Here is a 14,783-nt window from a genome sequence, read left to right as displayed (position 1 = left end):
AGTGAGATTTTTAATTTTGTTTGGGGTATGGTTTTTGGTTTTGCTTACTGGTGTAGCTTAAAAGAATGACTTGGTGACTTTCTGGTCTCCTTTGCTGTGATCTGCTTAAGAACTTTTGTGGTATTTTGACAACAAACCACGAAAATAAATACTCATTTGTTTAAAGTTAGTGAATCCCAGTTGCACATAATAGAAACTATTGTATTCCCAACCATTTGCAAGAGCTAGTACTGGTATCTAATGCTAAAACTTGGGCTAATAACATTTTAAAAATACTTCATTCTTAAGATTCACTGGTAGCTTGGAGATGAGAAGATACAACCTAGTACGAGTACCAAACAGCATGTGGGCATCACAAGACAGCACAAAGGCAATGTAAACCTCACAAAATATGTGATTTCTACAAGACAGTTCATGCAATGAATGTTGATTTTCATAGACACTGTGAATAGCAGGCTCATTTGAACCAAAGAAATAGTATATTCCATTTCCACATGCTGTAGGTATACCTCTGGGCAATCTTGGTGCAGTTTTGTATGTGGGGGGAGTACATCAGAAACGCTGCAGGAATATTTTCACTGGATCAACTCCACAAAACTTCAGTTATTCAGACTTTCAGATAAGAGTTGACTGAGACTTCTGGCATGAGTAGGTCTATAAGAAGCAATTGATAGTTAAGAAATAGAATAGGATAAGGCATATCAGTAATTTCTATGGATCCATCTGTTTTTTGAATGTTCCATGTATCTCTACTGCCTGTGGTGGGAAAAAGGTCAGAGAGGTGGTGGAGGAGCAGGACCACTGTCCCAGCCAGCATTACAGAGAGCCCTGGGAGCAGCTGCAGACAGCTTGCTCTTCAGCTAAATAATAAGATTCTTGTGGTGACACAAAAAAACCCCACCAAAAAACGGGGGGGGGGGGGGGGATGGACGGGGGATGGACTGTGGGGCTGTGCAGTGTTAGCTATGAACCTTTCACTATCTGAATTTTTTTCCAGTGGGCTGTAAAGCTTCTCCTGCAGTCACAGGAGAGATGTCTTCTCTTTCTATCCCGTGTGATGGGAAGTCATTCTGTGTTCAGGTTTTCAGAGCTCAACTGATGTCTTGGCTTGATCTGTTCAAATTTCTCTTAAAGATCTGCCAAATGAGGGAGAGTCTAAAATCTGCAAATTTGGTAAACAGGAAAGCAGGACTGGAAGGCAAAGTGTACTTGATGATAAACACATGAAATCATCTGGAAAAACAGAATGGCAGGAAGAATGAATGCAAAGTGCCGCACGTAGGCTCCAGCAACCAATGGCAATAACCAGGAAGGGGACAACTAGCAAAAGACCATTAGAAAAGGAGCTGGGCATTATGGTGGCTGGCAAGGAAAACGTGTTATGCTGCCATGAAAAAGGCAAAGCAGTAGTGGAGCCTGCAGGAGATGTGAAATGAACCTTCTGCTCTACTCCACACTTTAAAGATGTCAGCTCTGAAGCTCTGTAACGAGTTTTGAGCAGTGCACAGAGAAGCATGTGTGAGCATGTGTGCAGGGCGGAGTAGTAAGAGATATCAGAAGGCACACGACAGATTGAAATAATAAGGTCTGTTTATTTTGAAGTAGACAAAAGTGCCAAATGCCTGAAAGATGAGTGGGAATAACCAGACCATGATGGATGGGACTGAAGAAGTGATTTATTTTGTAACAAGAAAGAAGCGGGTTAGACATTAGAAGAAAACCTCTCTGTTAGCAATGGTGAAGCACTAGAACAGATTTTTCTGGGAAAGACATGAATTTCTTACTGGTAGCTTTTGAGAAGAGTTTTCACTCACATCTGTCAGGTATTACATAGGTAAAGTTGATCTTGCCATTTTCTTGGCTGTACCATACTGCACAGCAGCTGTCTGTGGGCATATGTAATAATATCACAGTAATACACAGAGATCTTGAAAAATAGAGGAACTTAACTTTTTAGTGAAAATTTAATATAACTGATGGTTGTCAACACCATCACCTAAAGGAAACAAATATCTAGGGACCTCTGATAACATCTGCTGCATTATAAACATAGTATATACTTTTTTGCATAATTGCATTTAAAATATTATCTCCAGCTTTACTAATCCCAGCAGTTCTGGAACTGGAAAGTTTTGCATTGCCTTTCAAATGGGATTTTGAGTAACATCAAGCTAAGAATATTTTAAATTGTTATTTTGGGGTATTTTTGAATCATGTTTCATGTTTCTGAAATGCATGGAAATAAGACATGTGGAAATAAGCAGAGCGCTACTTATTTCATTGTTCATATTTTCTCTTAATACTGGGAATGATTTGCATTTCAGTTATTCAGCTCCTAAATCATGTAGAGTCACTTAAGTAATGAAAATCCTGTCCTATGCCTGATGCATCAGGTACTTCACCTGGCTCTTCCTTCAACAGCTGTGCTGTGATGTTTTCCTTCTTCAGCTCTCTTGTTTCCCAGCTTCCAGCCTTTTACAGTTAAGATACAGGTCTGTGGTATAATACTAATCAAAGGGGTCATGAGAAAATATCTGAAGGAGAGTAGTGGCATCTACTTTTAATTCATTAGTTTAATGGATATGTGAAATCTATTAAAATTGTTCTACATACATAAGGCTTGTTATTGTTTCTTCTTTCTCTGCCTTAGAAGAATCAAACAACATTAGAAGTGTGTCACATTTTTAGGCCCAAAAGTGTGGAACAGCTTTTAATGGGAAAGAAAATGTTTTTTGAAAACTAGAAAACTGAGTAGTGAAATAAATTGAGCCTCAAAAAGTGATTGAAATCTCCAATTCAATATACAAAAGGCATCCAAAGACTTGTGAAGTCTGACAGAATCTCTTTAGTTTGAGGTGTCTTTCATTTTGCATCAGGGCTTACATTTTTAAAAAATAGAAGAAAGCAGTGCTGTCAGGTGAAGCGGGTTTGAAAGCACGCTGCCTGTTCATGAAAGCCTGAAATTGTGCACAGCTCTAGATAATGCGTCTTCTGCAGATAACTGAAATAATACATTTCCTAAATTGGTTGCATTAAGCAATTACTGATACTGTAGTGGAAACCATATAATTTTCTTCCTTCCTTGTAGCCTCAGCGCCGTGTCACGTTTCACCTACCAGATGGCTCCCAGGAAAGCTGCAGTGACAGTGGGCTCGGAGACCACGAACCCACAAGCGGTGCTAGCACATCGCACCCTCTGCCCCTTGGCTTCCCCCAGGAGGAGTACTATGAGCAAGCTTCACCCAACAGCCGGACAGAAGGAGACGGCAACTCAGACCCGGAGTCCAGTAAGTGATGAACTCTGGCCATCTCAGTTGTTAAATCATTTCAGTATCAAACATGGGCTTCTTTTTCAGGCAATTATTAAAACGAAACGTTGATTCTAACATGGCCAAAGAAGCCCTATATTTCTAAAAATGTGAAGTCTGACCATTAGAAATAAAAAGAGGTTTGGATGACCTGGTGTTTTTATAGATCTGCTGTGCTGTATGCAGAGGATCTTTCTGATGAGGTTGACACTTGCCCTTACGGTCATAAATACCGTGCTGAGGGAGTTTACGCTTGTTAGTGTGTTTCCCTGTGCAATGCTACCGCACGTTGTAGTTTGTGTTAACGGGAAGAAATGGGTGACGAGTGGGTCTGTGAGGAGTCTGCAGTCTCCAGAAATACGGGTTTCTTGATTTGTCTTTTGAGAGCAGCTGTGGTATGTGGTAATAATCTCAAAAGGGTTTGTCATCTTACTTGTACTGTTATCACGGGCTTCTTAAGATACTGACAACAGTTAGGCAAAATCAATATCTGAGGACCACGCTAGAGCTATGGATAATGGTATTGCTTTCTCTGCTGTGATGTGATAGCCAGTTGGAGACTCCACTGTACTTTAGTCAACTGTTAATTGTCCAGGGGCTCTTTATCTGGATTAAATTGAACTGTGCCATTGATAAAGAGACACCTGAATGTGTGTGAGCCTCTAAGGCCTTGTTAGCGGCCTAATAAGTGATTTGAAAATACATCTGTTCTGGGCAAAACTTGGCCCGAAAGGTGTATTTCAGCTGCCTTAGTGTAACATGAAGAATGAATTAGTAAGTCCTATGCAGTTGAAATAGCTCTGTGAGAAGGTAGTTACATCTCTGCACCGGTAAATACAGAATCCAGCAGAGAGCTTTGCCTTCGACTCAGAGCTAGCTCTGACAAATGCAGCCGGCTCTGCAAATCACACTGCTGCCTCCACCTGCTGCTGCCCAAGGCGGGGGGGCTGGGGGGCTGGTCTGCACATATGAGGTCCAATCTCTCCTTTTCTTTTAGTTCATAAACTATTAACTGGGTATCCTCCATTTCAGACTTCTTAAAAATTTGTAAAGTTCTATGGTTCCTGAAATCATGACAGAATATTGTGTTTTCTGAGCTGACAAGAACCATCAGAGGTTTTGGGTATTGTGCTGAAAACATTATTCGTTGTTTGCTTTTGTTTGTGTTTACGTATTTGAGACTGCGTTATGCCCTTAAGAATATTCTAGGCAAACTAAATTCTTCACAGAATGAGGCTCTAAAGGGCTACAAATATACTCAAAAGAAAGGAAATACCAAGTTATATGTTGTGTTTGCTCCTTTTGCTGTGCATGCTCATGATCTGAACGTGCTTTCCAGTTCTGTTTTGTTGTTTGTAACTCTAAGGTTTATGCTTTACTGAAGTGAGCATGATGTGCATGAAATCAGTGTTTGGGTCTTTTCACGTAGAGAGTGTGGGACAGGACCTGGCAGATGTGGAGCTGTTTGAACAGCCATGTGGGTCTTGTCTTGCTGTTCAAAAAGAGGCTCAGGTTTTGGATTTACCAGTGCTTCTTGATCCCAGTTTTTGCCATTTCAGAAGAAATATATGTGTCGTTACTCTTCTAGAATGTTGCCCTAAAAGTAACAGAGCTTTGACATCTGAATATCATTGACACATATCACTGTGTGGAGACTAAGCAGGCATCTGATGTCTTTTCAAGTGTGAAGTTGAAGAAAGTTTAATCACCTGTCTAATTACCTGACAGTTCAGTTTTAAACTTGAAATCACAGCTTAATTAGCATTTATGCTATTTGAAGATTTTTTTCCCTTTCTAACCTGTATCTTACTGAGGCATTTAATTGACACAATATAGTGTGATGTTTAGAGTGCAGAAAATGTAGTTTGTGGCCCTTTTTAGTGTTTTATGCTTATATTAATGGCAGCATCTAGTGGCAGAAAAAAAGCGTATATAAATAGATGTCTGTTGTGTGTCTCTCATAAAACTAAGTAAAAAAGAAGGGGAAGACCCACAGCATATGTTTTATTAAGTATACTGCTGCGAAGTGACCTAATGTAGGTAAGAGCAACCAAAATATCTTGTGTGCTGATCTATGAGTGTTCAGCCTGAAGTTTATTTCGCTCACTTGTGCATGAGTGACACATTTAGTCAATAGTGGAATAGTGAAAGCCATTCTGAATTGATAGTTTCCTCTACAAACATGCTGCTAGATTTTTGACTGCTGTTTTGTGCATCTAATTTGGAGTGGCATGATATATTCAAAGTATTTCTGTTCTCGCTTCATGGACCAAAATGTTGTTAATGTGAAGGGAGAAAGGAATGAATGGTCAGATAATCTGAGTTCAATTCATACAACAGAATAAGCATGGCCTTCATTCTCTCTCAAGATCTTTAATATCTGACCTGTCTTAATCTGAAACATTGTCTAAAACATTAAGCCTGATTAATCATCTGATGGTGATTTAGTGCAGCTGCCTACCAAGGAGACATAAGAGTTGGGATGAAACAACTTCAATAGCATCTAGAGCCTACTGAGACATTAAGTGGCTTATGAAAGCTGATGACAGATTCCACATCACACAGGGATATATTCAAAAGTGTTTTCTCCCTCTTGTTTTTCCTGAATACAGTTCTTAGGTTTTATTTGTTTCTCTAATATTGGAAAGTACTGTGTTTGGGAAACTTTCAATTTATTAGCAGTATCAGAGCATTTGTTAGAAAACACTGAAAGATGAGCATAACTCAGAATAACGAAAGCTGAGAAATATTGCTGAGAGGAATCCTTACAAATTCACATCCGATATAGGATTGAAGCAAGGGGGGTGGAATAACTGTAAGAATATAATGGTTAGAGACCTGTGGGCAATTTATATGCACACCTTTAAAATTAGTTGACTTTACTAATTAAAATTAGAGATAGGCTATTTAAAATGATTTGTGTTCTCTTCAGTTGCCTCGTCAAAAAGTGTAATTTTCAGCTTGGTAGGTGCATCATAAGGAAGAGATGCCAATAAACTGTCACACTAAGTAAATAGTAATATAAAAATCCATGTAGGTTTGTACAGTACATTATCCTTAAGTAACAGCACTAATGTACATGGTATTCATATATTTTCTGCTCATAAATTGCTCAGATGCTCCAATAACTCCTAGTGATAAGGATTTTAACCATAGCAACTTTCCCCCTGCCCCTTCCACCACCACCACCACCCTCCATCTGCCACCCCATCTTATGTTTAAATATAAAACATACTACAAACATAGAGAGTAATAAATTCTCTTTGGTAACCTTCCATAGCAAACTGCCTCCCACTGGTGCCCACCCAGTGGCTGTAAGCAGAGAAGTTGACCAAAGGGGTTGACAAAGGGGTTGAAAGGTACATGTTAACCCCAGTTACTCTTGGTTATTTAATTCATGTATAATAACATATTCATGACAAAGTTCAGTTTCACCTGTTTTTGTAGCCTTAGTAAAACAATCTGCCTTTTTTTTTCCCTTTAGAGAATATTTTTTTTTCTTGCTTTTATATGGAGAAGGTAGATTATGCCCAGTTCAGCTAAGAACTTGGGAATTTGCAGAAATTGGAAATTTACAGAAACTTGCGGAAATTGCAGCTGGGGGTGGGGGTGGGGTGTGTGTGGGGGGACAGGGGACAGAAAAACTGAATGTAACTTGCAATTAAATAATGAGGAAAATCACACTGAAATAAGGAGAGGGCAACTCCGTAAGGATATTTAACATGAATGAGTGACTATTAAGCCAAGAAAATTGTCTTTAAAATGGGAAGGTGTAAAGCTAAGGAAAGGATGGTCAAAAGGCGAGCTGATAGATGTAAATTCATGGTCAGTTTGAGCTGGTGTTACCAGGGTGTCTGTGGCTGCTTGTTTGTATCTCTCAACTGCACCTTCTGCTGTGGCACTACAAGCAATTGTAGAGCTGCTTGGGTGAACTGGATAAAAGAATTCATCTGGGTTCAACCTGATATAGCAGGGGGAACTTACTTTCAAAGAGATCAATTCCCCAATTCCATTTCTTACATGAGGCACTACTTGTGGACAGCAAACGAGTGAATAAGTAGCAGGGACGAGGCTTGTGCTGGCTTTAAGTGATCATCAGGCTTCAAGAGAATTAGTCTTAAGAGGAATTAATACTGTAATCTATGGTATTTAGCCACATAAGAAGGAGGTTTGGAGCAGGGATGACATCTGTTCATGATTAAAGATAGCATATATTTCTTCCCCAAAACTAAAAGAACACTTTCACCTTGCCTTAATTTTTGATAAGGATGATGTTGATGAGAGCAAAGACAAGCTGATGAAGAACGATGATAAAGAACTAAAAGTCAGAGCAGGTTCAGTGCATTCATGTGGAGGAACAAAAATAATCACTACTGGAAAACATTTACAAGAAAGAAACTAAGATATATGTAAACATAAATTAAATGGTATCGTGGCTTTCCCAAGAATACTACTAGATTAGGTCTGTTATTTCACTTCAATTACATGTATTTTTAGTATTGGGGAATACATGTATAGTTAGTCTATATGGATTTAAGAGCTAATAACTATTATTATGACATTAAGGTGGAGCATTAGTAGTTAAGAAAGAAAATACACAGATTAATACAAGAATGGAAAAATCTCCATCATTATCTTCATTAATGAGTTTGGCATTAAAAAGCAGGAATGTGTCAATAAAATATTCTGGTGTCTCAAAGCCAAGCAACACTGAAAATAGAGGAGGAGGTGTGTTTGACACAAGAATTGGATTTTGCCAAGGATTTGGAGTAGTAGCAGTGGGATGAAATCTAATAGTTGAGAGTCTTTCTCATAGGAACGGGTATATGTAACTAGTACATAAATCACCAGCTGAAGATGACATAAAGAAAAAAAAAACCTGGGTATTACAAAGATAAACTATAAATCACCAGTACCTAATGTGATTGTGAAAAAATCCTGGATTACTCCTAGTATGGGGGGAAAAAAGGAAAGAAAAAAAAACCCAGAACCAAGGCAATGATGATACCACAGCTGGCTGTTATGAATAGTGTTGGCTTCCCACATTAACGAAAGGTGAACTCATGAGAAATGAGTGTAAAAAAATATTATTAATAACAAGGGAACGAAAGGCCTGTATACAGAAAAAGGAATTGTTTAAATTGGCTTGTTTAAATTGCAAAATAAATGTTTTCTGGGGATTAGGGCTGCTCTCAAGTAATAACAGAGAACGAGGGCCAAAACAAAGAGCTGGACTGCTTCACCAGCAAATGAAGAGGTGCTGGCTGTAAACCAGCAAAGGACCAAAATCTGGGAAGCTCAAACAAGATCCATGAGGAGGTACAGAAGCAAGGAATAAGAAGGCCGACTGGTTTCAAAGAGAAGCTTCATAAAATTTATGAAGGCAATTATGTCACCCTCTGTAATAGCAGCAAATCTAGTCTGTAATCCAAGAGGTCCCTTTTCTATGTCGGTACTAGAAAAGCTGTCACCGAGCGTGTTTGCTGAGTCTCAGTCCTGTGTTAGCCCTTGGCTTCCAGCTGCAGCCCCGGGCTGGATGCTGGGCTAACGCCTGTGCTGCATCACCTGCCAAACGCCCGCACAGAGTCCTGTAAATCTCATTGCTGCCGTAGTGAAGAAGCAATGGGCAGTGCTGCATGCCGATGGCAGACAGCTGAAGGCGGGGAGCTCACTCTCCCTGGGGAAAACGGCTGTGTTGTTTGCCATGCTGACTTGTCTGATAATCAGAAACTCTGCAGTTGCTGAAATACTCTTTAAACATCATCAATAAGACTGCACTGGCAGCTGGGCTTCAGACCTCATGCTGGGGCACAAGAGAAGATAAAAGTACAAAGTTTTAAGTATCTTGTTCCTTGTCCAAAAACTAGGGCTAGGAGTGCTTGCCAGCAGGTATGGTTATTATTTTTTAATGGTGTTTTCATTTTTTTATCATTTTCTTGTCTGCTTTTAATTCCACAGTAAATTGTGATGTAACTAATATTTTAATCCAGTTGGTGCTTAGTTATAAACACACTATAGCACTTCGGTCTAATATGAGTAAAAAAGGAAGACACTGTCATTAGTTAAAGATAATAAATCTTGGGCTAAAATACTTCCCAGTCTACCACATCTGCCCATTGGGTCCTTTTACTTCTACTGTATTGGGTTTTTCTATCCCCATGGCTGAACACTAATAATTAATTCAGAAAGTGCTGAGGTAATTAATCTTTCTGAAGCAATAGAGTTTGATTGATCTTCTACCTTTAATCAAATTAGCTTGCACGTAGGTGGAAGAATGTAATGGCTGACTACGGTACTGTACCACTTTGTGAAATGCCAACCTTTCCGATGACCTCCTGAGAGCGTGCCCATGAATCACGTACATATAAACCACCACAGCAATCATTAAGTGGCTGTTTGATTTAAAAGATGGGGAACTGGAAGAGATCAAAATCAGGATGTGCTCAACATTCACATTTTAAAGTATTTCTCCTTTAGACGTCCAGCTTTATATCTGCATGGAATGTGTTTGAGGGCATTGAATGTCACAGGGCTGACAGTTGTGTGGATTTTCCAGAAGCTTCAGCTGTCTCTAAAATAAAATGACTTTCTAGTCCTGAACGCATGCAGTGAAATAAGCCAACAGAAACTCCTATAAAACAAAACATTATAATATTCTTGATTTGTTAATGACTGGAGACTGGAGAGGGGGGAAGAGGTCAGACTGGACAAGTGAACTGGCAGTGATACAGGTGAGTGTCTTTTGCAAGTGGATTTTTGGTTGTACCTGAGAGGGTACAGACTGCATATTCAGAAGTAATTCCATTAATTGGTAATTTGATCCCAGAGTGCCTGACTTAAGAGTTATTAAGGCAGCTGGCACAAAGGGGAAAAATGGGCAAAGCAGATTAGGTGAAAAAATGCAAAACCAAAAAGATTGTACTGCTCAGACCCCATCGGTCAAACACAGCACTACAGACAGCCACTGGTTTTGAAAACCTTACACTTCTTGGGAAGAAGTAACACTCTCTATAAATTGTTCTAGAAGTGAATTTTAGATGTTTGTTTGATTGTTGATATTGGAGTATAATGCCTTGATGTGCATTTTCTACTGTTCAAAGAAAAGTAAGATAAAAGCAGGTTTTCCAAGATGTGCCATATTCTTTCATGCAAAATCAGTGGGGATCGATGAGGAGAATCACTGGGGAAAATCTGTTGTGTTTTCTAGACCACATACTGGGATGAAGTAATTCAGGCAATAAGAACAGGTTTGTGGATACTGTCTAATGTTACTCTTGACTGAGGTTGATAATAGAAGTTACTCTGTATAAAAAGATTAGAAAGAATAGCTCCGCCTTGCAGTTTAGAAAACAGTCATTTCTTGTGAAATAATAAGGAAGGTTTTAAAGTGTTTTGTTTTGTGGGGGGTTTGGCGTTGTTTTTTTAATAATAAATGAGACCTGACATCTATAAACAGTGATTTACTGGCAGATGTTCTGTGATATGTATTTATATTATCACTTAAGCTGACATGGTAATGGATAATCCTATTTTTTTCTGTTTGAGGGTTATGAAAGTTTTAAAATATATTGTTATAGCAAGCAGCCTGGTGGGGCAGAGGTAGATAGAGAACAAATTTCTTCCCTCTACTTTTTCAAACTCATTTTAGATCTGACTAGCTGTCATATTTGCAGTAAATAGAAGCCCTGAAGTTTGGCTGGGTAAATGGAATCTAATTTGGAGCACCCTGTATCCAGGAGTGTATTAGGGCTTTGATGGTTATGATAGCTTGAAAAGTCACAAAGGGCACAGATTAAAACGGAAAGTTTATCTGGAGCATATGAAAGCTGAAGTCATTGATAGACTTCCCTTCTGGTGGCAGCTTTGAAGACGAGTGTATCCTACGTATCTTAAATCTAGTTATGGATGAGATAGAAGTTTATCACAGGGAAGCAGACCTCTGCGAGCAAAGCAATCCCTTATCTTGTCCACTGGGTTTGCAAATGACAAGTGTGAAGACCGGGCACAAGTGCCAGGCAGCAGCGGGACAATAGGGCAGCAAAGTCACCCTGCTCCAGCAGGGCTTCCGTGGGGCTGGGGGACAGTGTGGACGTCTCTTGACAATAAGCCTTTCTCTGCTTCTGGTTTTATTGGGCCACCCACACACTAAGATAAAGTTCATGAGATATCTGTTTTTCAGTTACTTATGAGCCGTTAAGCAATTCGTTTTATGTCTGTCTTCTGTCTTTCTTATTTCATCTCAGACTTCCACTTCTTTCTTATTTTAAGAATAGGAAAACACAGATGATTCAATTTGTTTTCCTTTTTCAAGTCAAGCTACTCAGTGGCACTGGGAGGAGCTTTTAGCAGAATGAAATATTAAGATGTTGGTTAGTATCTAGTTCCTGTTTTAAAAGCTGAAATATAGGAAAAAAATCTGGTTTTAATATAATTTACTCCATGTGAAAAGTTGCATTATTACATTTTCATTTGAAGCATCATAATTTATTACTTGATTTCACTGTGATTAATGGGAAGTATCTCAGGAAATATATTTAATGACTGTCTGCAGCTACCAGTCTGTCTTAGAAATTAAACATAAGAATTGTATTTATTGAACAAAGAGGATTCCAAATTTACAGTGCACTTAAAGTCACAACACTTTGCTGAGTCAAATCTGATCAGCTCAATAAATCTAGTGATTGTCGTCCTTCTTTAGGTAGAGATGTGGTTATCCTCTAATCTGATCTTTTACTTTAAACTGGACTGTTGGTGTGGGAAATAGGATTCAGTCTTTAAGTATGCATTAGGAACAACTAGATATTTTGTTTCAAAAAGCTCGTGTATATCCATATATTCCTGAATAAGGGAGATATTTTTGCCTTAACTCTTCAAATATCTTTTAGTCTTCTGGAAAAGCATCAGGTTTTTAACTGCTGTTTCTGTATTTTTTTGAGGTTGTATAATCTGCATTGCGATCCTTTTGTTTTCTGGTTACTTTTCAAACCTTGGCATTGCTGTATTAAGACCAAGGGAAGGCTGAGAAACACCTGCAACAGGCTTTGCATCAGGGGGATGCAGGGCTGGTGTCCTTGCTACATGCTGTTGATCCAGCCAGTGTAACACTAGTTTCTCTTGAAACCTACTGGTAACTGGTATTATCTACACATTCTGAAAAATAGAATATATTTGTCTGGTTCAAGCTGGAAAAAAATTTATTATGATACTTTTGGATGTATGTTATATCAGAGATTGAGATTCTGACCTTTTTATTTAATAACACTAAACAATGTGCTACTTTCTACTTAGTGGTGGGGTTTTGTATGGATTGTGTTCTATCCAGAAGGTTGTGTGATTCTGTACTTTTGTTATGAAACCAAGTGACATTCTAATTGTTCTTAAACATTTTCAGTTATGTCTGTCTCTGTACATTGCTGGCTTCAGTAGTGCCAAAAGCTCCTGTCTCATGTATCCCCTGCATAATTCCCATCCTGCTCTCATGTTCTCTTGGTTATTTGTACATATCAATTCCCATGTTTCAGTTTGAATTAGATGGTAAACTCCCTGGATTACAGACAGAAAATTTGCTATTTATTTGTAGGGCTCTGAGCACAATATTGCTGTTACGCTGGTTTTATGCTCCCAATACACTTGCAGTAAAAATCATCAGTAATACTTGTACAATAGAAGTGGTGCAGATCTATACAAATATTATATGCTGCACTAGCAATGCTTCTGAGAGCATATCAGGTCTTTTATTTTTTAAATTTCATCCTCTAAAAATATATGGTTAGCTTGTCTTGTATTGGATTCCCTAAGTTCAGTCACACTGTTAATGATGATGTGAATTGGGTAAATCGTCATTACGTGAAAAGGTAGGAGCCATGTGTGGCTGAGGAGAGGTGCCAACGCTGCTGGTTAGTACTGTGGTGGGCTGGCATCGTGCTGTTTTAATTTGCAGAGTCACCAGACTGCTAGATCAACTGTTTCATGGAGGTTCTTGCAATAAGTTAGTTTAACCTTACTGCATAAGATGTCTGGCAAATACCATCATCGGTGCACGTTAGTAACACTAACAAGCTGATTGTATTTAATAAATATGTTTGTTTTCCTCATATTTGTGTTACTTCTGTCGGGGTGAGCAACACTGTTGCATCTTGAATAGCTTGGCTTAGATGGGCTAATAGAATGGGATAGTGAGATGGAACGGGAGTTAACAGAATCTTCCCTTTTTCCTGCTTTGTGCTTTGGAAAAAGAAATATTTTCTGACATGGCTTGCTTTCAAGCAGCACTGTTGTAATGCTTGTCCCTGCAATGCTTAAAGCTCTATTTAAAGCCTTGGTGCATCAAATTAAAATTATCTCTAAATAATAATAGGAAGCAACAACTGATACAGTTAAAACACTTCCCAGGATAAGGACATGGCTAACATGTTCTGTATGGCCTACTGTACTTAAATTCCTCTCTGCCAAAATAACTCTGATATTGCTTTGAAATATCAGGAACAATGACACTATTTCAATAGTTGTTCTTTTATCTGGTTATCTTGACTGATGTTCCAAACCCAGTGTCCCAGAAGACATGTCCTCTATAGGATGAGATGTTATGAAGTCTAACCCTCACCTAATACTTTAAAAGTAAGTGAGCGTTGCTCTACCAAGAAAGGCTTTACTCGTGTCACATACTAATCATACACCAAAGAACTGTTTAGAAAAAGAAAGACAACCCCTGCCTCTCCTCCTCAGTAGTAGAACATGTAAAGAAAAACAGTGGCAATAAAAGGAAATAGGAATGGTGAGAAAAAGTACTTTGAAAACCATAAAAGCAAAAATTGTTTTTATCTTACTAGAACTGATATGAAAAAAATTCTTAATACACATGCTCATTTTATCACTGGAGGCCAAATATTGCTGATTACAGATTCTACTGGGGTGGAGCTCTCATACATCTGTCTCTAAAATTAGCTCCTTATTTCTCTTTTTTGTGGAGATCACAAGAATCTTTTTCCATCAGCCCCATTATCAGTCAGCATTGCTCTGACTTACTCTAATACTGGAACGTATTCACAGCATTGTGAAAAAATGTATGCCAGAGATCTGTAAATAAAACAGGCTTTTTACCTTTCATTGCTATGTCCTGTGAGTGGAGTAGTGTTTGGTTATGTCTGTATGTGGGGTCTGAGTTGTCATATGATAATTAGGAGTTTAGATGGTTAAAGTATGATTTGTGTGTTTTAAAGAATATTAGAAGTTACATAGTCAGCTCGGATATTGAACTATCTGGTTTTCTATTTAAGGATTGATAATGAAAGGATGTTTAGCTTTTGGGAAAACAATAAGGTACTTCCTCCTTGATTTTATTTTGTATTTTTGTTTACATGTACCAAGCTACAGAAAGATCTCAAAAGTGCAATGCTGCGAATTACTCTGGAGTTGGGAAAGGACAATTCTTTATTGTTTGATTTCTCCCCCCTTATATCTTCTGATTTTTTGATA

At 38.5% G+C, this 14,783-nt stretch overlaps 1 protein-coding gene across 1 annotated transcript in view; it reads left to right on the top strand.

Moving 5' to 3' along the window:
• The window catches only part of PCDH11X (protocadherin 11 X-linked), a 508,255-nt gene that overhangs the window by 364,705 nt on the left and 128,767 nt on the right, over positions 1-14,783 (top strand). Inside the window, 1 exon segment of the mRNA XM_040614703.1 lies at positions 3,089-3,287. Within this exon segment, the coding sequence (XP_040470637.1) occupies positions 3,089-3,287 (199 nt within the window).

This window comes from Falco naumanni, chromosome 14, assembly GCF_017639655.2.
Source record: "Falco naumanni isolate bFalNau1 chromosome 14, bFalNau1.pat, whole genome shotgun sequence".
In the NCBI taxonomy this organism is placed as follows: Eukaryota; Metazoa; Chordata; class Aves; order Falconiformes; family Falconidae; genus Falco; species Falco naumanni.
The sequence above is the reverse complement of the archived record's forward strand: the minus strand, read 5'-3'. Positions and strand labels throughout refer to the sequence as shown.